At 45.4% G+C, this 22,260-nt stretch overlaps 2 protein-coding genes and 1 pseudogene across 4 annotated transcripts; all 3 read right to left on the reverse strand.

Moving 5' to 3' along the window:
• Nucleotides 1-910: 910 nt before the first annotated feature.
• LOC147934161 (uncharacterized) lies at nucleotides 911-3,760 on the reverse strand. Its single transcript, XM_087472526.1, is given in 6 exon segments — nucleotides 911-1,698; nucleotides 1,753-1,801; nucleotides 1,804-1,851; nucleotides 1,896-2,013; nucleotides 3,280-3,406; nucleotides 3,739-3,760. Coding segments are annotated over 6 exon segments (531 nt in total). The 3' UTR covers nucleotides 911-1,531.
• Nucleotides 3,761-5,182: 1,422 nt separating this feature from the next.
• Nucleotides 5,183-9,131, reverse strand: LOC147934162 (cytochrome c biogenesis CcmF N-terminal-like mitochondrial protein 2; annotated as a pseudogene). The gene is made up of 2 exons (XR_015572807.1): nucleotides 5,880-9,131; nucleotides 5,183-5,773 (listed from the first exon to the last, which is right to left on the reverse strand). The product of XR_015572807.1 is annotated as a cytochrome c biogenesis CcmF N-terminal-like mitochondrial protein 2 (transcript).
• Nucleotides 9,132-9,225: 94 nt separating this feature from the next.
• On the reverse strand, nucleotides 9,226-20,676 carry LOC147934163 (uncharacterized). Of its 2 annotated transcripts, none has more exons than XM_087475899.1 (7): nucleotides 17,988-20,676; nucleotides 10,996-11,166; nucleotides 10,809-10,844; nucleotides 10,370-10,433; nucleotides 9,663-9,704; nucleotides 9,391-9,454; nucleotides 9,226-9,279 (listed from the first exon to the last, which is right to left on the reverse strand). In XM_087475899.1, exons 1-7 carry the CDS (start codon nucleotides 18,171-18,173, stop codon nucleotides 9,237-9,239), a joined length of 606 nt encoding a protein of 201 aa, XP_087332025.1. In that variant the 5' UTR covers nucleotides 18,174-20,676; the 3' UTR covers nucleotides 9,226-9,236. The 2 variants fall into 2 exon arrangements, with proteins under 2 accessions (XP_087332025.1, XP_087332024.1); XM_087475898.1 differs by lacking the exon at nucleotides 9,391-9,454 and adding an exon at nucleotides 9,459-9,487 and having other exon boundaries at nucleotides 9,577-9,704.
• Nucleotides 20,677-22,260: the final 1,584 nt, after the last annotated feature.

A 22,260-nucleotide genomic window follows, 5' to 3' on the forward strand; every position in this document is an offset into this window, starting at 1 on the left:
ACGCCTCCACTGCTCTGATAATAACTACAGTACTCATCTCCGCCGTAGAAGCTTGTTCCTCCGATGTTACTAGAGATTGGTGCTCGCCTTACACCAATAAACATCTCATCAGCCGATTTCCTCATAAATACAACAGAATCACCAGCGATTAGCTTCTTATTGTTCACGAACTTGCTCCATCCGGTGGTTAACAAGTGCCTCCTCGGTGTGGTTCGACTTGACGAAGAGCCTTTATGCCAACAACAACTGCTTTCGAAGCGGAGCTTTTGAGTGTTTTTTGGGCTGCTGAAAGTTTAAGCACCAACAGGTGAGAGTGGAATTTGAAACTGACTGTAGAGAGGTGGCGGAGGCAATCAACCACAGGTGTGGCCTTTGCATCGGAACCTCCTAAGTCAAATTGATAATTATCTGCCATTGAAGGTTGGTCTGTTACCGTCATTGAAAAAGAAGCGAACAGAGCGGCAACATTGCTCGGAGTGTCGCAAGAGACCGAAGGTACCAGTCCTATATATCTAGTGAGGAACCTCGGTGGTTGGCTGCTGTTCTATTGAATAAAGAGAGGAACCCTTCGAGGTTGGCCCTAGAGTGAAGTTGTGAAGTTCTCAAACAGACCCTTCCAAAGGTTCGCCCGGTTCAACTTGAGTACTCCATTCGGAGTGATATATAAAGGCTAAAATCGTCAGCAGAATAGCGAGTTTTGAAGCCGGTTGAAGGGGCCTCTGAGACAAGGAAGCCTTGCTTGAAAGAGTCAACGGAGCAATGGATTATTTTCCGTTACTGATTTTATAATAAAGTCTGATGACCACAACAGGGCTTGTTGAATGGCAGGCTTGACTGGCAATGGAAAGGAGATGGCTCATCCATCTCAGATGATCCTCAATCAAAGACTCCTTATAGTGGTTCGCTTAAAAGATCTGTACTAAAAACATCCCTCCCTACCGAGAAATCACAAAAAAAGAGTACGCGAAAAAAGCACCTTTAGGTGCCAGGAGTGCGGCGTCCAGCCATGCTTCGAATCGAGTACCGGCACCGATGTCCTATTTCGTCTGATTCAACAAGCCTCCTATCCCGGACCAAAAGAAGTGGCTGGATAACCTTTCTTCCCTTCTACTTTTAGTAGTCGATGTTATACCGGTACTAAAGAGAAGTAATTGATAGTGTTCAACATCCCTATCAATGACTTCTAACGGTCAGTCTATAGCGCTTCTAGCCAGTCTGACTTAATAAAAGATCTTCCAGCCAAGCCTGTTTCAGTTGAAATAGAAGTCAGCCTTTCTCTGGTTTTATATATCCCTGTGACTGGTCTTACTAAGAGCAGCTACTGGGTTTGCTTACTACAGACCCTTCATTACATTACCACTTTATCGATAAAGGGATTGACTGCTCTAGCTACAACGGTCTCGCTCCTACTACTTTTACCTCTTATTACATAGGATAAACCGAGAAGACTACCGACAAACAGCAGGAATGAATGTGACCCACGGCTACAAACGAATGAATAGAGGGGTTTGGAACTAGAACCGTATCCCACTCAAGGCCCTAGAAAGGTAGGGCGATGCAGTAGGAACAGATTACTTGCTGCTTGATACTGAAGGAACTTAGTGTACTCATCCTCACATACAGATAGAGTTTTATGCTCAGTAGTGGTAAAAGGATTAGGAGGGGGAACATAGTCAGAAGTAGCTACATTCGCAAGGTCTACCAAATCTCAACAAGAATTCACTAGGCTTAACGCCCTCTTCACCGAATCACTATAGTGAGAACACTTCATCCTCATCCACTTCTCCACTGCCATAAAAAGAGAGCCTTAATCTCCTTCTCGGGCAGGCCATAACACCTTCTTTCCCTCAGCTAAACACTATATAAAGAGTCACTCCTCGAGGTAGGTCAGCGACTGGAAGAGTCGTTTGAAGGCGATCAGCAGTCGGTCTGATAAAGAAGTCTGTATGACCATCTCTGTCTGTTCCCCTCATCCCCCTATCATAACTCGGCAAAGCGTTAGTGCCTTTCCAGCTAGTCGTTCCAACAGGAATGCTTAAGATAACGAACCTTGACCAACTTGTTCAAAAACAGAGGTCGGCCTCTTCATCCTTCAAGCTTTGAGTGGACCGGGTAGCGTCAATCAGAGTGTGAATGAAAGGTCAAGGGAACAAGCAACGGATTGAACAACGTTAGCGAAAGCCGTTGCGCTAACGCGCATCCGTTTTCTTGCTCGTCTTCCTTGATCTTTTAATATGGAAGGAAGGCTAGAATCTTCTTTCCGCTTTCAAATCTTCCGATTTCGATGAGAATCAAAAAGATCAAAGCCTGCAGGGTCAGAATAATGGAATTAGACTAGTTAAGTTCAGTTAGCAATTCAATCAGCCTTAGCTAATAAAGCGAATATCCTTTCGCTTCAACCCAATCTTACTCGAAGAACTAGTTATGTTTGCCGGAAGTACGGTCAGTGTGAGGGGTAGTATAAGTGATCAAGGAGTGGTAACTCATATTACTGGAGGAAACTTTGCACAGAGTTTTCCATTACTATTAATGGGTGGCTCCGCGATTTCTTATGGGCACAAACATCCCAGGTAATTAAGTCTTATGGTTCTTCGTTATCTGTATATGGTCTTTTTTTCCTAGGTGCTCATTTTGTATGGGCTTTCAGTTTCATGTTTCTATTCAGCGGGCGTGGTTATTGGCAAGAACTTATTGAATCCATTGTTTGGGCTCATAATAAATGAAAAGTTGCTCCTGCTACTCAGCCTAGAGCCTTGAGCATTGTACAAGGACGTGCTGTAGGAGTAACCCATTACCTTCAGGGTGGAATTGCCACAACATGAGCGTTCTTCTTAGCAAGAATTATTGCAGTAGGATAATGGCTAGGAGGATTTGAAAGGCATTATGGCATTAAGATTTCCAAGGCTTAGCTCAGGGACTGCTGTCAGTCGCTTCCCCTCATCAACTAATTAATGAGAGCTTCCGTCGTCAGCTCGTTCTTGACAGATCCGATCGGGTGTTCATAATCTGGAGTAAAAGGATTCGAACCTTTGCATGCCGGTACCAAAAACCGGTGCCTTACCACTTGGCTATACTCCATACGGCCTCTGAGTTTTGGACGGTAAGGGGGGGGGAGAGGGGGAAGGGAAAAGCAGGGCGGGGTTGCGCGCGAGCCGTGCAAGAACGCGGGAATATAGCAAGTAAGCAGCAAGGTTCTTTAGGACCGACTACAACAAGCTCGCGACTCTCATAGAAAGAAAGGGTAAGCTCTCTGCTCTCTATTTGCTCGCAATGCTATACCTATCAAAGTTGGCGAACGCTTCTGTAACCTTAGACTCGTTACGCTCTTCGACTGAACTCGTTGGCTCCGCGTCCACCGAAAGTCGGTAACCTTCGTCACCGTCAGCATTTGGTACTCTCTCGATAGCTTCAATAGTTCACTAAAAGCCTTTGGTGTAATGAACCGCAAGCCCTTCTGAAAGAAAGAATAAGAGAAAGGCTTGGTTGCGGGAACCGACGGTGACGAAGCGGGCCGATGCGGCCGTTTCCCTTTGTAAGGTAGGCCTTTTGATAACTAATTAGAGTTGACATGAAATGGATCACGGGAAAAGACGTATCCGATGAATGAATGATTCAATCCTCCCACTCACACGGGTTCTTCTATTGAAGGGCTTCCTCTTCTTCTATGTGAGGTGGGGAAAGGTCAGAGCGGAACCTAGATAGAACGCGGAGCACCGGCCCCTTAGTCGATACAGTTACCATGCTTACCAGCTCTTACCATTGCCGCTTATAGATGGGAGGTAGGCGAAGGTAGCTTGCTTCTCTTCTCCTAGGCTACCTCCACTCCACATGGTTATTCGCGAAGAAAAGGCAGCGAGCGGTTCTTCGCTTAGTAGAGCTACCGGCCGGCGTACGACGACCGCTTCTTGTTCTCGCCCAGCCGCTTCTTTTGATTTGATTATTATTTGAAATCCTAGACTAAAGAAGAAGCTCCAGAATCCGCGCAGGGCAAAATCTGCAGCAGGAGAAGAAAGAGGGTCCAGGTCAATTTGATAATGAAGCGAAGGTCCCCCTTACTCCCTATTCCCTCTTAAAGCTTTATAAAGCTGGGCGGTTGGTTAAGAACTACTGACTGTAAACTATAGATAGCAGTTACAGTCACTCAATTGAAATGTTCGCCTTTGGAATGAAGATAGATGAGCAGGGGAGTTTTCACTCCTACGTGGTATTCTCTTCCAACAAGGGTTACGGCTAAAACACCGCTTACTTTTCAAAGACAAACTGCTCCTAAACCAAGCCTGAACACGTTTCCAGTTGTTGATCGACGCGTGTCGTGATCACCAGCATAGTCGGCGTCACAATAGCCAACTATCTTACACTGTTCTCCTTTCTTATACAGAAGACCATAGTCAAGTCTTCCTTTCATGTACCTCAATATTCGTCGAAAGTGAGGTTTCTTTGGATTTTGCATGAATCGACTAACCACTCCAACTGCATATGCGATGTAGGGCCTTGTCAGGGTTAGCGCTTGTGCTAAGCGATAAGAATTCGTTCTGGAATGCCGGCGCGGACTGAAGGATGATGTTTATTAGCTAGACAAATCCTTCATTCGAAAGACGACAATCAAAGCATCACGACTCGTGGAACATTCATTCCTAAAAGGTGTAAACCTGTGAGATCGGACAACCCGTAAAAGGAAGCCGCTAGGCATCAAGCCCTATTATCTTACACCTAGGGAGGGTGGCCGTTGTTGGGTTTTTCTCAATTAGAGTCGCAAGGAGTTTGCTGCTCGTTGGTAGTGGAATGCTGACTAACCGTCTCCGTCCCCCTATGATGAGAAAAAGCTTTCCGATGTGGACGAGGACCGATCTTCTCTTTCTTTAGTCTTGCTCGTCTTATGGCATTAGCCTTTGCGGATTCCTTAATCCGCGGGACAGCTGTCTCGGCACATGTCAATCCTTATGTCCCCAGCGAGCAGGTCAAGTTACTCTATGTTGCTGCTTGCCTTTATCTTCCAGTCTGCCAAGCAAGCTTGTTTATTCTATGTTATTGATAAATCGCTATTTCCCCCAAACCGCTAGTTTTCATACGACTCAGAACTTATAACGTTGTTCTGTCTCCAAACAGAGAGCTTGTAGGCCTTATTCTTTGGATAAAAGTAGCGACGAGCCGACTACTACGACCACATGCGCATCTAGCGCAGTGGCTTGTCACTTCGTACCTTGACCATCTTCCGAAGTTCTAAATAATCTACTGATCAAACGCTATAGGGGCGGACTGCTCTACATTCAGCCACGCCACAGTGACCCCCCGAAGCGATCTGCCTCATTGCAGGACGAAATCCGGCAGCCAATTGCTGGCTCTGAATAACCAGCCCAGCAAGAAGTTCAATTCTTCCATAACATAACGGGGCGGGGTTGCGCGCGAGCCGAGTGGCGTAGATGCACAAGAGTACTTCGCGCCACAACCATCTCTTTTTTATACGTTCTACGGACCGATGCCTGCTGCTTCATCTGGTAGAAAAGAATCATAGATATGCCGGTCATTAAAAGGAAGAACCACCATAAAAAGATTCCTCGTGTATCATCTGTAGCAAAACTATGAACGGGAGCTAGCAATCCGGACCGTATTGAAAAGGTTCCTGAGACACAGCATGGAAAAGTCACAATATTAAGAAACGAGGTCCAAGAATGAAGAAGGGGTAAAATTACAGAATGAATACGAGCTGTGGCTAATACCCGAGGCATAAAAGAAGCATTTTCTACGGGATCCCGAAACCACCAGCCACCCCGACCTAATTCATGATAAGCCCACCAACTTCCTGGCAAGATGCCTACGGTTAAAAACCACCAACATGTCAAGATCCAAATTCGAATTGGTTCCTGGTCCTGATCAGAGACCACTGTGTTCGCGCCGGCGGTCCAACAAAGAGGCGAAGTAGTGGTCTCTTTCTTTCCATTACGAACGACACGCTTCGCCTGCTCCCTCCCCGTGTCCACGTCGTCGAAGAAAGGGTCTTTTGCCCCGATTTACCGTCGTAGGGAGCACTCTTCTGAGCCCCACATGATTCGCCGAAGGATGAGATCTTGCCTATGCAGTAGGATTAAAAGGAAAGTTATCCGAACAGTGAGACCCGGGAAGACTACTACTTCTGTATTTTTTATAAATCAAAGGGCTACTTCCTGATTCATTCCACATTTCACATTCCCCTTGGGATTAGCAAAATAAAAATACCTTTTTCTCGTTATAGCTATCCTTTGCTTGTGTAATGACTCGAACTTTCTCATTTATGAAGACTTGAAATCGCATGCATAAGTGTTGGTCCATCAGAGCTTACAGTTGGAGATGCCGCAAAGCAAAGATCTGGACGAAATGAGAGTCCTTGTAAATGGGCAGAGCCGGGTGCTCTTATTTTACGACGGTAGAGACGATTGCTTCCATTACTGACCAGAAAGACACCAAATTCTCCTTTAGGTGCTTCAACTGCGGTATAGGTAGAAGAAGCTGGTACGGAAAAACCTTCTGTATAAAGTTCGAATCCCCAACTTGATTAACGGGCATTTTCGGGGACTAGCCCGCTTCTCCGACCAGAACGAATAAGATCAAAAAGGCCATCATTGGGGCAAACAATGCAATAGCTTCGGTTAGAGCAAAGCCCAAAATGGCATAACCAAATGATTGTTTAGCCAATGATGGATTTCGCGCCACAGAATGGATCAAAGAACTGAAGACGTTTCCAATACCGACAGCAGCTCCCGCTGAAGCAATTGTAGCAGCTCCGGCACCTATTGATTTTGCACCTTCTAACATCCTTTTCTCACACTTATTGCAATTCTTCTTTCTTCTCATACCCCAGAATAGGAAAAATACTAATATAATACCGATAGTAGTAATACTAAATAAAAATGTAAAATTTAATTCTTCTAGTGGTGTGGGGGCTTGCATAACTTGAACAAATTTAGAATAACACTTTGCTTCATATTCTCGAATAAAATTGATAGGGCCAGGAACGCCAAAATTTTGCAGATACCATTCATTCACTTTGGTAGATAGATTAAGGGATTCCCGAAAATAAATAACGTTCAGCTTATCGCCTAGTAGTTCCGCAGGAGTCTGGTCCAATTCTCGCTGGAGGTTCCGAATATATCCGGCCTGAATCACTCCCTCGTAAAAATCCCAGCGCATATTAACTAAGAAGTGATTCAACCGGGTTAACCTATCCATAATAATTGGATCCACCAATTCCTCTGAGAGAGCTACTGTACCCGAACAGTAGAAGGGGTGGGTAATTATGTTCTCGACTGAGATAGTAGGAAACATGTCGAGAACTGGCACTCCTGGCAGAACGTCGTTAGTTCCGGAATTCGTGGAACTGCAAAAAAGAAGATTCGGATTTTGTCGCATGATTAGATTAATTGATTTCAATTAAATGATTCCCTCCAGACAGCTTACGTCAAGCCTCTAGGAGTAACAACTATAAAAAGTTGTGGTTGTTGGTTGTTGACCAACAAAAACATGGGAGAAAACCAAGAACAGGAAGCATAGAGATTTCTTCTCTTATGAGATTGATAGTTTGATGGGGGGCCCGGCAGGCTAGCGATCAGAAACCTAAAATCAGACAATGATAGAGCGCCCGTACCCTACCTGAAGTAGCATCCCGCCGATCTTTCGAATAAACAAAAGGATCAACTAATACAAGGATTGAGAAATCTTGGCAACTCAACAGAAACGGGATTGAGGAAACTTGACTTTATTGAAATTCGAGCTGCGAACCCGATAAACACCTCAATAGGATCGCTAATACTACCACTTCTAGACTTGGCACAGACAACACTTCTTTTCTATATACTTAATTAAAGATGAAAGCAATGACTGATTGATCCAACACGCCAAGCCATACTTTTCATTCTTATTACTATATTTAATTTATCTAGGTGATCGACGGAACACGGAGAGGTGCTTTAGTCAGGACGAGGGGATTTAGACGGAACTGAGAGGAGAACCGAATGAATGCAAGTGCAAGAGTGGAAGATTGATCGGACTCTCTACGAAAGCTGTCCTTCTTCTCGCACAAACATATCCGACTCGTACGAAACAAAAGATTGAACCTTCACCCAAAACCGTACGAAGCGGAGTAGCAAAGATGACAGCACGCCAAGCAGCCGTACGAAAGAAAGTTGACAGATCAGGAGCGGAAAGACTCTACTGATGATTCCCAAGCCAGCTGTACAAAACATAGATTACAGATTAATCAGGATGGAACACGAAAGAAAGAATATACTAAAATGATGATTAGCACAAAGGCAGTGCTCGTACCGAAACAAATCTACAGCACTTTGACCAAGCATTACTCCTCCACTTTCTACTGATGATTAGCACAAAGGAGCAGTTTGGCATACAAAACTGATTAGCAGCACAAAGGATCAGGAGCAGAAGCAGGATGGAGTCTCAATATTGAAATGATTAGCACATTGATCACGGGATGGAGTCAAGTACGAAACTCCACACTTCGCACACGCTCTATGGAAACAAAAGCCCTCACACAACTGATCAGTAGCACATCACTCAAGTACAAAACTCATACTTTCACATTCTTCTTTATTTTAGTTATCGCATTATCGCAAAAGCACGAACGACTGATCAGCACAATCGTACACAGAAGCACTAATACACTTATGCCCCGAAGCAGGTCACAGGTCCGAAGCAGGACTCTCCCTCCCTTCCCCGACTGATAAAATGGACTTAATTACGAAAGAAAGAAAAAGAAATAAGATTCCCTACACAGGTGCAGTAACCATTGGAGCATTATCACTATCTGTACTGAACCATAATCCACTGACCAAGGAAAGAAAGATTACAGCACCAAGCCGTACGAAGCCAAGACGCTCTACGTCGATTAGTCAAGGTCAAGGTGCCGATGAATAAACAACACGCTCATACTCCGCCCTAAAACCCCTGTAAGCATACCGAAACCCCAACCTCGAGGAAAAGGTGCAAAGGTGCTTTATCAACAGGACGAGGAACATCTGAATGACATGGATCAGCAGCAGGCGCAGAGTGGAAGATTGATCAAGAGCCAGGAGCTGAAGAGTCTACTGATGAACACAAAGATTGATAAATAGCATTACTCGTATGAAAGAAACCCAAGCCAAAACAAAGGAAATAATAAGATTGATGGAACCAATCATTACTCCTCCACTTTCCCGTTTACTGAAATGGATTAGCACAAAGATAGCAGTATGCAAAGAATATACTGATTAGCAGCACAAAGATAGCACGATGGAGTAAACAACGCCAAGCCTACGCACAACAAGAAGGAACAGTGAAGCTGCCAAGCATCAGCATTACCATAAATGTGAGTTAATTACTGCAAGGAAAGAGAAGGAATAAAAGACAGGTCTTCAAAGGAACAATGATCGGACGAAGGTCTCGAAATGGCACAGTAACAAAGGAACAACTGTGCTGGACTCAGCACCTACCATAGGTCAACGTCTTTCGAAAAGAAGTCCTGGGGAAGATGTCTAGGCATAAGCAGCACCCGGTCATAAGTAAACAAATGTTGCTTAAGGAGCCAATACAACACAATCAGAGGACTACTTTACGCTTGAGAGGGCCGATCAGCTCATACCAACAAAACAAAGAAGATGGCAATGCTGTGGAGTAAACCGGCAGTAAGTAAATACCTGGGAAAGGCTCGGTAGCACACCGGAGGCAACAAAGAAAGAGAGGTGCATACGCTACTCCACCCCAAGTGAGCGGAATCCTCCTGTTAGAGCGAATCCACCCGTTAGAGCGAAGGAAGGAAGATAGAATAACGGCTTAATCCTCACACTATTGGTGCTTGGTACAACACAGTAATGTCCTCAATGTCTATAAATGGCACAATAAACATGATACCTCGGATGAAGGACAGTCTCGAAATGGCACAGTAAACTTGGACGAATAAAAGAATTGTAATTGAAAAGGCTACACTTCCTCGAATAAAAAGGACTTTATCGACACAGTAAACTCAACAAAACACTAGGAGACAATGGGCACAAGGAACCAAGACAAGACACTGGTAACAGGAACAAGGCACTGATCGGTGCCGCTCCTTAAACAACAGCTTCTTCTCAGCAGTGAATGGTAGTAGTCCGAAGTAGCAACAGTCGACTGTAAGGAAGAAGAAGCATACCAGATACCGGTCAATCAACAGCCAATAAGTCGTCAATCTTCGAGACAAACAAACCAAGCTTCGAAGCTGAGGAAGCAGTGCACAGGGCAGGAATGCCGATAAGCAAGGGAATCTTCAATGGATACCGATCAGTCCTATCTTCTCAATCTAAAGTGCAATTAGCACAATAACAAAAGAAAGAAACATCGCACATCCCTTGGCTTCGGATCAGAAAGATAGGTGCTTTAGCAACTCGACCAAGAGGAGAGGAAGAGACGGACGATCGGACAAAGGAAAAGTGCTGGACTCAGAAGAAGACTCGACTAATCAAAACACTTGGAAACAGCTCGTACAAAACAAAGAGGCACTTGGAAGGGACCACCGGTCTATGCCTCTCCTTATAGAGTTTCTACGAACCTTGGTTATCGGTCATAGCTATTGTTCATTGGTAATCGGATAGCTGGTAAAGAGCTGATAAAGGGAACGGGGAACAGCAACAAAAGACCAAGGGTCACTGGGCCAACGGAGTAGTCCCTTGAGGGTAATGGTTCAAAGAAAAGAATAAAGGAAGCGGCTGTACTTACCGAGTCGAGCAAACAAAGATGTGCTGGGTAGTCAACTCTTCCATATCAGAAGGAACCGATCAAAGCATCGGAAGAATAGGATTCTAGATGACCTGTCCTTCTACTGCTCTGCTCGTTCGGCTGCTTATCTTGCGGATTCTGATTCAATTAGATCAAGGATTGCCAAGCAAAGCAGCACCAACCTAGCTCTACTCTAGCTAATCAATCATGGCCTACTTCTAACTGTAAATGTGATCACTAGCATCACAAAAACAACAGAAGCGGTATCGAAATAAGCACCTGTCCCAACTCAAGCCTGATATCCCTGGCACAACAGAGTTTGAGACTTCGCCGGATAAGCCCGATATTGAGCCTATCTGACTGAGCCTTAGCCAGAGATGAAGGGCTTGGCACCACCCTAACGCAGTAAATGAAGCGATATCCCTTGAGCGAAAGCTTTATTTTGGGCATCTACAGGAGAAGTCGCTGTGAGGATGAAAAGTGTGTGAAAGGGAAAAAGATGTTCACAGGGGCCTTCCAAATCAATAAAGACCAGAGCATACTTTATTGGATGTAACAACGAAGGAGGTGCGGAATCACTAGTCGCGCTAACATGATAATCGGGTTATCACGGAAGGTATGAATCCTTTTTAGCCTTCGAGTCTTTTGAGTCTTCTACGCTTTCTAAATCTTATAAGTAGGTTATGAGGTTGTAGGTCTATCCGCCCTATCGCTTATTCTAGAGGTTCCATTTCCTTGTCCCTTGAGTTCAGCCACTTGAGGTTAGAATATGCTCGACTAAAAGGTACGTAGTCGCTCGAGCTCAATTATATGTTCGTCAAATTTGTGAAAAGTGTCAACTAATCGGGACGAATTCTAGTAATTTGTTCCGCATAAACAAAGACAAGGATAATCTTTCTAAAGGAAATAAAGTAAAGGAAAAGGCACTTCCAAAGAGCTGGCAAAAAAAGGGAGCAATTCCAAAGGGTAGAACCTTAGGTTACCCGCAGGTCATAAGCTGGTAACCAGTGGAAGAGCAAGAACTGAAGGCTTACGAACTACTGAAGTGAACCTAAAGCACCAGCAAAGGAAAGTGATTCTCAAGTTCTTCCCACAGCGAAGAGCATTGCTTAACCGTAGTAAGAACTAGATTATTCATCCAACTAAGACCGATTTCACTTATACACGAAGGAAATGGGAACTAGGCTTCAAAGGCAGACTTGGACAGGAAGTCGAGCTAGCTAACCTTTTCACATGAAATGAAATGTTCGCATTTCAAACTTGCCTCTTCACCCTATTCGCTTAGTCAGGTATTCCCGCCGCGGAGGGTAGCCTCCTTTGCCGCTCTATCAATTGTTATTCTCTTTTTTAGGGTAAAGCTCTAGATTGTATATGGTTATCTATGGACTTCACTCGGGACCTCACTCGCCCAGCCGTTAGCGCAATAGTAGTCTCAAGTCTTTCCTTTATCACTAGTGGATACCTGGGTAAACTATAGACAGGCTAGCTCGCGCCGGAAAAGAGCCATACAATGAATAAGGTAAGCACCCGGAGCTTTTCCTCGAAGTCAGGTTAATCTGTTGGGCGGCTTTCAATTGACCTTAGGTATCCCCTGAGCTATAAAGCAAGGAGAGCATAACTAAGCCAAAGCTTCGGGTGCGCATCATCAGGAGTTCCATCTCCGTCTCCACAAAGGTTCTCTTGAAAGACATCCTATGGCATTAGTAGATTCAAAGCAGAACAACTCATCGGTAGCCTATCTGCCCACTTAGCTTAGGCGCACAGCGTGCCATCATACATACCTACCTTTTCCTCTTCCACCTTTCAGTCTGGTGAGTTGCACCACAAGGGAAATTGAAGTAGCTTTTTCAATATAGCTGGATGAATTCTTTCTATTGGCATTGTCCAACAGTTGTTAGTTGCATTCTTGGTGGAAGTCTAAAGAGCCAGGGATTCTACTTTACTTTTCAGTTTTATCCAGGCTTGGTGGTAAGGGAATGGGTTAAGCCAGCTCGTGACAAAAGTACCTCTCGGTCTTCTGGTCGAGACCGATCCAGGAACCCTACCCTTGCTTATCGATTTTGAGAAAAATACGTATATAATCAGAAGGCTGCTTAGAGGAGTGATCTAGCTCTCTAACCTCTAACTATCACTAAACTAAACAAAGTGGAATTAAATAAGAGAAAGAGATTCATTGGATAAGTTGAGAACAAAGTGGTTCACAGGTAGCTCAGCTGGTTAGAGCAAAGGACTGTAAATCCTTTTTGTGTCAGTGGTTCGAATCCACAACCACTTCTATTTGAAGCGTTCCTCGGACGATAGTAAAAACAATAAATGCTCGAGTTACTAAATACCCTACCCCTCTCTGATAAGGTAATAAACGAAAGAATCTCAAATTTATGAAAAATCTAGTTCGATGGCTGTTCTCCACAAATCACAAGGATATAGGAACTCTCTATTTTATTTTCGGTGCCATTGCTGGAGTGATGGGCACATGCTTCTCAGTACTGATTCGTATGGAATTAGCACGACCCGGCGATCAAATTCTTGGTGGGAATCATCAACTTTATAATGTTTTAATAACAGCTCATGCTTTTTTAATGATCTTTTTTATGGTTATGCCGGCGATGATAGGTGGATTTGGTAATTGGTTTGTTCCGATTCTGATAGGTGCACCTGACATGGCATTTCCGCGAGTCAAAAATCTTCTATTATGGTTCTTGCCCCCGGCTCTAATAATCCTGTTTTTAGCAGGACTTCCCGTATTAATCCCGAGCTTGGGAAATTTCTGTTCAACCTGTCTTGAACGGTTACCCCTGGCTCTGGGCTATCGAGCACTATGTTTTCTTTTTTTAAAGATGGGGTGCTCCGGCGGTCTGGCCCTCGCTGTTAGTATTATTTTAGGGGCGGCCGCTAGAACAAGCATCGACTGCTACATGATGGCCCCCTCGGAGTCCTCCAGTGATAATCGGGCGGCTGCCTTGTCTGAGTGGTTGACGTATACGTCCGATATGGTCGAAGATTCGACCAGTTCCGGGCCTAGCTCGTCGGTCAATCAACCGATTCCGGAGGAGCAGGCTTGGGAACGGGAGGCAAAGGGCGCACCAACACGCCCGCGTCTCTGCGGAGATCGAAAGTATTATGGCCGCCTGCGAGAATGAGGAGGCCGCCATGATACGAAAAGCCCACATCCTCTTGCATCAACGTGGGATAACTCTCGAGGATGCAGAGGATGTCAAGCGTGCTCTCCAGTTGGCTCTCCATGACGACTGGGAGCACGATATCGATGACCGTAAGGGGCATTTCACCATGCTCAGGCGCAACTTCGGAACAACTCGCTGTGAAAGATGGAATCCTTTCATTGATGAGCTCCGGGGTTTGGGCAACCAGCAGGTGAATGCCCGGCATTACGTCGATTAAAATGGAGGCATACCGTGGTGGGATCTTCGACTGGGGTGAAGTCGTAACAAGGTAGCCGTAGGGGAATCTGTAGCTGGATTAAATTTTTATATAGAAAGATCAGTTAGCAAAGACTGGAGAGGCCCCCGGTCGAGATTAAGTAGGTCTCCTCTACTGGGAGACTGAGGAGAATGGGAGAGTGAGTGGGTTGAGGGTGGCATGCTCCCCAGGGCCCTCTTTTTTTAGATAGATAGGGTAATGCATTTCAGTATGAATTGAATCTAGCAGTGTAAACCTGAGATTTGCAAGAGTTGGCCTTATAATTACATGTGTACAGGTCTAGGAACCATACACCCTAGAAAGAAAGGGATATCGCCGAGACAGGACGAATTCCTCAATTGAGACAGCTACTCTTTCCTGCAGAAGTAGGATTCGCCGGATTCACAGCTGGATGGAAGACAGATCGATTTACCGCTGTACGATGGTCAGAACCAGAGGTATGGATCTTCAGAGTAGAGAGGTCTTTCTCAGTTAACCAAACTCCAGAGACGATTACAGCTAGCTTTGGCTTTCTGATTGGGAAATCATGGAATTCCTAGCTTTGGCTTGTATGTCGGATTGTGCGGTCACTTGGTTGAGGATTACACAGTGAAAGTAGGACAAACTAAAGGTGCGATTCAAACCTACTCGTGAAGGAACAGTAGTGGGTCAGATGCGTGGAGGAACAATAGTGGGTCGGATGTTGAGATTGTTTACAGAGTTCCGTGAGCAAATAGTTATCCGTTCCATCGATTGGAGGATAGAGAGGTGTTGAACCAAGAAGACCTGTGTCGTTACCGATGATAACTTCTTTCGATAAAGAGCTTGCGTGATTAGTAAGGTACGAATTGATGACATCGCAGCGATTGGGGGGAGTTGGATAAAGGAGCTTGCAGCACACCGGACGAACTCGGCACCGATGTTGAACAATTCCAGCTCAGAGCATCCAGAGGAAACTCCAAAGCAGTCCGAGAGTATGGAATCGAAAGACTGGGCTTTCACTTTAGAGTTCCGTTCTGGCACCTAAGCCTCATTTCAGAGTTCAGTTACCGATACTCCATCAGCTATAGTACCTCCTCCGAGTCTCCATCCACTGTGCTGTCTAAGGATCCCTCTGTGCTGTTCAAGGAATGAAGCAGCCATGGCGGTTGTGTGGGCTGCTGAGTGTACTCCTACGTACGTACGATACTATCGATATGCGTGAGGAACTAATTCGTGGGAGAAATCTCTTATTCCGAGATGTCAAAAGCCAAGGAGTCGAGTTCCCCACTACAGCGGAGATACGGGTGAATGATGAAATCCGAGTTGAGGAATTCCTCGAGGAAGCAAAGCTGTAAGCGGGTAAGGGAGGAAGTAGTCAGCGGGTAAGGAAAAGGTCAATCGATAGGATCGGGATCTCAGAAACGAAAGAACTATCCCGTCTTGCCGACTTAATAGCACGGCATTGTAAAGCAAGGCTTGAACACTCACACAGGTATACACCATAGATAGGACTTCCCAGACCTCTCGGTACACACGATAGATGGGAGTGGGCCTTCCCTTCCGTCAATTAGAGATGTTCAGACGGAGAGATAACGGAGACGAGTGGGATAAACGATTCCCTCCCCTGAGAGTGAGAGCCCAGAGTCAACGAATCAAAAAGGGAGGAGAAGGAGATATCGGAGACGAGATACCAATTGACCGAGCTGACGATGATACCGAGCGTACTCGACACAGGATTCCTTAATGGAGCTCACAGGATTCCTTATTTCTCATGCGCATACACCAATAAGAGGAGAGCGGTATAGACGCAACAGAGACCTTCAACCATCTCTTCCCTCATCACTAAATTCTCTAAGGGGAGAAAGGCTCAATCATAGACGAGACGGGGCTGTTCCTTTCTTTGAGAATGACTAGGGGTTAGAGGAGGAGCTTGCGGGTCGTCTACCTTAGGGCTAGCGCTCTAGTCTATGCCTTTCGACTTGGCTGTTGGGGAATGGCTTACGGGTCCAATATATCAGAGGGATATGGAAAGTCAAAGAAACTTGGTCACTACCCTGGCGCAAAGTGACCTTGCCACCACCTCCTATACCATCTCCACGCCGATGCGGATAAAGAATGAACAGATCGAAGACAGATCAGAAACGGATCTTGCGAAGAAGCCACTTCAGGGCGAACATAGATAGAAGATCCGATCGGAGACACTGTAATGAAGAAACCACTCCTCAATGGAGAAAGGATTCCTCGGCCATGCCATGTCCCGTTTCCCCTAAGGTCTCCTACGCAGGCATCGGAAATGGGATCTCCCCTTCCACGACTGAAGCATCTCGATTTGCTATACCACCATTTGCACCTGCTGATCAAGCCAGGTAGCATACATTGGGAAGCTGTGGCTACTTGACTCAACTCGGGGTAGGCTGTGGTTGTCGAGTCTGCTTCTTCTCTATCTAATTCTTTGATTTGTCTGTTAACAAAGGCAAGCACTCTGTCTTTGCCCTAGCGTCGTAGCGTTCATTCTCCTTTGTCGCAGCTTTCATTCTCCTTCGGGGATTCTGGGATGAAGCAGCTAACCTTCCAGCCATTTCTTTACCCTTCTATACCCAGCCCCATTTCTAGTTCTCTCTCTTCCGAACCCCTTCTTTACCCAACCCTAGTTCTAGTTCTCTTTCACAACCTAAGCTGACTCTCTCACCTGAGCCTAGTTCTCTTCCGAATGGCACGCAAAAGGTGGTTGTTGGGGCGCGCGGAGCCTATCGCATATAACGGGTACGGATACTATCGCATAGGTAAGGATCAAAGAATACCCATTGCCATCCAGACAAAAGAAGAGGGAGCAGGAGTGTGCTTTGCTTCGCTAGGAAAGAAAACAGACCATTGCCACTGATCCGAGGAAGCGGGAGGGGGAAGAAGACCATTGCCACTTATCCGAAGAGGGAGGAAACTCTTCTCTTGCTGCTTCTTTCTAAGGAATCGGAAGAGTTCGAAGTGCGGATCCAATTCATTCGTACAATGCTAGGAGACTTTTCATGTCATTCCCATTTAGGTGCGAATGCGGCTACCATTTCCAAGTCTATCATTTCGGAATCCCAGTATTAGCCCTCCTACGACTCCAACCTTCCTACAACTGCAATATAGACGGAAAGGAATCCGAACCAGCGGGCACAGGCAAGGAATCCCAGGCCGAACTAGACGCCAGACTCCCCCATCTGCTATCCTCTCCGTTGAGTCATTTATACCTCTCCTTTTAGTGGAGTTCTGCTTTTAGTGGAGTTCTGCTTTTAGTCGAGTTCTGCTTTTAGTCGAGTTCTGCTCCCCTCGAGTAAGACCAAACGTCAGACGGATGGAGATATGGTAGTCCCACAGATAAAGATAAGACGCTTCATTCGGAGCTACATCAGAGTTCAGTGCGAAGGTTTCTCCTCGACTCCGGTTTGACGGAGGTATGAGTCTCGTTGCTACTTCGGACCTCTCGTCTATTCTTTGGTTACTTTCTTTTTGGATCATTCAGTAGCTCAGACGAGCGGAAAGAAAACAGAGCGGAAAGAAAGCAGCACAGCACAGAGGTCTCAGTCCCCCGGAAATGGAATTGGAGTCAAGGGCACCTTTATCGTTACCCAATTGTCAGGAAGAAAGCAGCTTCAAAGGACGCAGTGGAGTGGGCAGGCATTTAATCGAGAAAGAAGGCTCTTGAGTAAACAGAGTCATTATATGAGACTTCTGTCGGAGTGCTGTGGAAAGACTTTCGTCCGCATAAGCAAAGATGATTGCTGCTCAAGACTGGGAGGCAAGTAAGGGAGAAAGAGAGAAGGTTGCTGCGCTAGGAGAGTGTTGAAGCTATAGATTGATTTAGTAGAGACTAGGAGTCTCTAACTTACTGTGCTTTGGCCGAGGGTGAAGTCGAAAGATATATCAGAGGGCTGCCCTTTCTTCTTAGAGACCGAGTCAAATAAAGCTCCTCCAAACTGACCTGATCTATTGTTTGAGTCTAACCGAGAAGTCTCATCGCTTTGAGCCTGGTTTAGGCGCATACGCCCATAGAGTAGCCCAGCCCGACCAATCATCAGTGTACGTGGTCCAAGGAAATCAAGGCTTTATGGCCAATGAAGAGGTGGGCTATGAAGGAATGGAAAAGCAGGGTTGTGCTTGTGCTGCATAACTTACTTCTACATTCCTCAGATTACCCAGGAGTGTGCTGGAATGAGAAAGTGAAGTATTCCTTGGGCGAAAAATAGTCAACTCTTACTTTGCTTGGGTAGGGCTTTGCAACACACCGATATCCCTTACTTTCTAGGGTGTATGGTTCTTAGACCTATAATTAGAAGGCCAACTTTTCCTTGACGAATCTATGCTCTGTAATGGTCTGACCTGAGGAATTGTGCTATCGATGGATGAAAGACCCTAGTTTTTGCTAACACGTGCTGAACAGAAGGCCCTAGTTTGTTCCTAACACAGGTGTGCTGAACTCACAAGACCCTTTGTTTGTTGCTAAACAGGCTTAGCTTTTGCCTTGGTTTTAGCTAGGAATGAAAGGCCCTTCTTTTGAAAAGAGGCTTAGCTTTATTCCGGTGAAGCTGGTTGGCAATAAACTAGCAGCTAGGGCCGAAGGCGCCTTACTTGAATTCCCTTGTTTAGATTGGATGAATGGCTGATCGATCGGTAATTCGGGGGTTAAGTAATATGAAAATGAATTGAGTGGTTTTCCTTTGATTGATCTTCTGCTTTGACATTTCTCCTCGACATTTCTCCTGGGATTTGATTGATGGATCCATCGAGGTAATGAATTGAGTTGATTGGCTTTTCAGCCACACTCCGACCCTTCCATTGACCAGGAGCAGTACAGGTAATCCGAGGAATGCCTCATCCGATGATTGGTCCTTGGTTGACTAGCTACTCCTCTGCTTGAAGCACACTCTTCTGCTTTTTCAGCACACTCCTGCTTTGATCTGAACTTTTAGCTTCTGATCGAACATGGAGTGGCATTACTAGTCAAAGCAGTATGCTAGGAAGCGGTCATACCTCCCACCCAATATGCCCATCTTTTTTTTACCCCTACATTCCCAGGATTAATCCCTGAAAAGTGGTGGGAAATCCTACTACCCTTTCTGTTTCATGGGTATTACCACCTGAAAAGTTTCCTATCTCTCGATTGGCAGTAAGCTACTTTTGAGGGTTTTTTCTAGACCCCACCTAAAATCCGCTAGTTTGCTACTCTCCTGTTTGGGATGAGAAGTAGTTTTAGACCTAGTGGAGAAGGTAGTCGCCTGTAAGGAGAACGAATTTGTCCAATCCACCGAATACTGTCCTTTCCCCTGGCAAGCTCTCTAAGCAAGCTGTTTTCTAGAAAAACTTTATATTTATATAGATGGAAATTCTCTTCGCCTTCTGATTATATACCTATTTTGATACGCTATCGATAAGCCTGGTTTGTCTGTCTCTTCTTTTGAAACGAGATTTCACTCTTTCTTTTTTGAGAACTCTTGTTTAGCTCTCATTCTTTCTTCTGGTACCCTTTGTCCAACTGAACAAAGACGGATAACTGAGTACTCGGGAATAGGTTGCATTAAGGGAACAGGTAGGCTAAAGCCGGCTTCTCCCTGTGCTTAGGGTTTATTGCAGCTATCCCCTCACAGAAGTAGCTAGCAGCTGAGCTCTAATCTCTAGGTTAGTCGACTTCGTCTCTCTCTCCGTAGTGATGACGGTTCGCCACACCAGGCATCCCCTTGAAGTTCTTGCCACAACAAGGCATGCATTTCTTCCGTATGAGTGGTAACAGCACTCCCGGTCTACCTAAGTGTCCCAATGACACATCACCCTCTACCGTATTTCTCATGCATAGGTGATAGATCCTGGTTTTTCACTCAGAATCTCTATAGCAAGCAAATATGCTAGTGTGCTAGTATAAGCACCACCTCCTCCCTAATCACCTGCTCTTTACTCCGCTGGCTAAAAGATAGGGGCTTGGCTGTACTGGATGAAAGAAATATTAACTTAAACTATGCCAATAAAAGAAAAGAATGTAAGCTACTGGTAATAATTACAGGTATGAGACTAGAAACTTGCTTAAAATACTCAGGCTTGAAAATTAATACTAGCTGGAACTGGAAAACATCTTTACTAAACAGCCTTCTTGCCCCTAGCTATTACTATTCCATTAAAAAAGAAGTTTCTTATCTTGCTCTCTACGGTGAAACTAAGAATGTAAGAGAAAGTCTCAGCTTAGCGTAGTTCAATCAAACGGCCTGAAATCAGGGTTCATCCACTCCGAAGTGAACAACCATTAATACTAGGGCGACTCTACATCAAAAACCGATCTAACTCGCATAGCACTCTCTAACCACTTCCCAAGAATGGATAAAGGCCTGGACTTCAGAAATGATTTCGTGGTACACATCAGATTATCACCTAACCGACTATTTTAAAACGGCCTTTAATCCGATCGGGTGTTATCTGGAGTAAAAGGATTCCTTTGCGTGCCGGTACCAAAAACTGGTGCCTTCCCACTTGGCTATACTCCAAACGGCCCTCCCCGCCCGACAGAGAGTCTCACTGATAGGGCGGTGCTCTGACCGAGAGTCCTATAATCCCAGTAGATAAAGAGAGTCGGCTATCTTGCTCTCAGATGAGGTCTTTCATCTGCGAAAAAAACCGAGTAAGGGATTACGAGATCTTTCGTCTATAAGCAGGAATCTCTGACACCCATTAGGTGGCGTAACTTCTCAGAGAGAAGGTGGCTGCGCTTGCTTGTTTCAGCTGGCATGGGGGAACTCCCTCCCTCCGGGAGCTGTTGCTATTCCCTCCCTCCGGGAGAAGCCGCTACTTCCTTAAAAAGAAGACCCCTGTTCGTCATAGGTCTAGGTCGTCCGCTGCGCGCCTTGTTTTTGGTCGGCGTATGAGGAGGTCGGGAAGAGTAGCGAAGCGATGTTCCAGTTGAAGTACTCTAGCCGGTCCCAACCAGGCCACTACCGAGGTTTATAGCAGTGCCATCTATCAGTTTGGTAGGTTTTTGCTTACTTTTCTCGCTATACGAAATGGAATTTTTCGAAGTAGATGTGATCCGTAGGTCTAAAATAGGGTTGATGACTTTCGTCGGTAGGTGAGATTTTCCGATGTGCTCTATAAAAGGGAAATGTGATGACTAGCTATATGAAATGAAATGATTCCGGTCAACACTAGCCAAGAGTAGTCCGAAATGGGCCGCTCTCAGAGAGAAGGGAAAGCAAGTAAAGGAGTCGGGCTTCGGAACTCTCTCACAAGTCCAATATGCGGGGTATGCCAGGTCTCCGATAGATTACTGCAGGAGTAGGTTTCAGGCAGACAGAGAGCACGGACTGTCCACAGACAATGAACCATAGAAGAGGACATCAGCTACACAGCTCGGAGAGCTACTAAGACTCAGAGCTTCCTCAGCTACCCCTTGCTGACTACTCAGATCAGAAGAGGAAGAAGATATTAAAGGAAGCGCAGCAGAGCTGCTTAGCTACAGAGCTGCAGGAGCTACTCGGAAAGAACTCAGAATCAAACCAGAACTATCCATCTCAGAATCTAATAACTGGGAATCAAAGAACAAAGAATCCCAGAACTTGGAATTAACTAGGGAGATAAGTGGTGAGTTGGAAAGGAATGTTAGCTAGACCCTTCCCTTACCCAGACCAGAACTAGGAATCTTATAACTAGGAATGTGAGTAACCCTGACCCTAAGCCAGAGAAGTTGGGTAAGTGAATGTGAATTAGAAGAAGTTTGAATGAAGGGAATGTAAGTGAGTGAAGCAAGAACAATGCTAGCCATAGGGGTTCCTCCAGCTTCGCTGAAGAAGCTAGGTTCCTCCGCAACTAAGCCAGTGACCAATGAAATGAGGGGAGAGTAGCTGATGAAATGAGGGGTGAGTACGTAGATTGTAAACCAACTCATGGGCTATTAAAATATTGTCAGATATAAGCCTTTCCGAAACAAATGCAGACTGTGTAGGAGACACAAGGGAAGGCAGAATCGGTTTGAGTCTGGCCACCATGATCTTTGATATGATCTTATACATGACTGAGCAAAGACTAATGGGTCGCATCTATGTCATTAACCGAGGATTGAGCTTCTTGGGGATTAAGCAAATCTGAGTCAAATTCCAATCCACCGGAAGACCGAACCCAGAGATT

This window comes from Camelina sativa, chromosome 11 (assembly GCF_030686135.1).
Source record: "Camelina sativa cultivar CO46 ecotype springtype chromosome 11, ASM3068613v1".
Classification (NCBI taxonomy): Eukaryota; Viridiplantae; Streptophyta; class Magnoliopsida; order Brassicales; family Brassicaceae; genus Camelina; species Camelina sativa.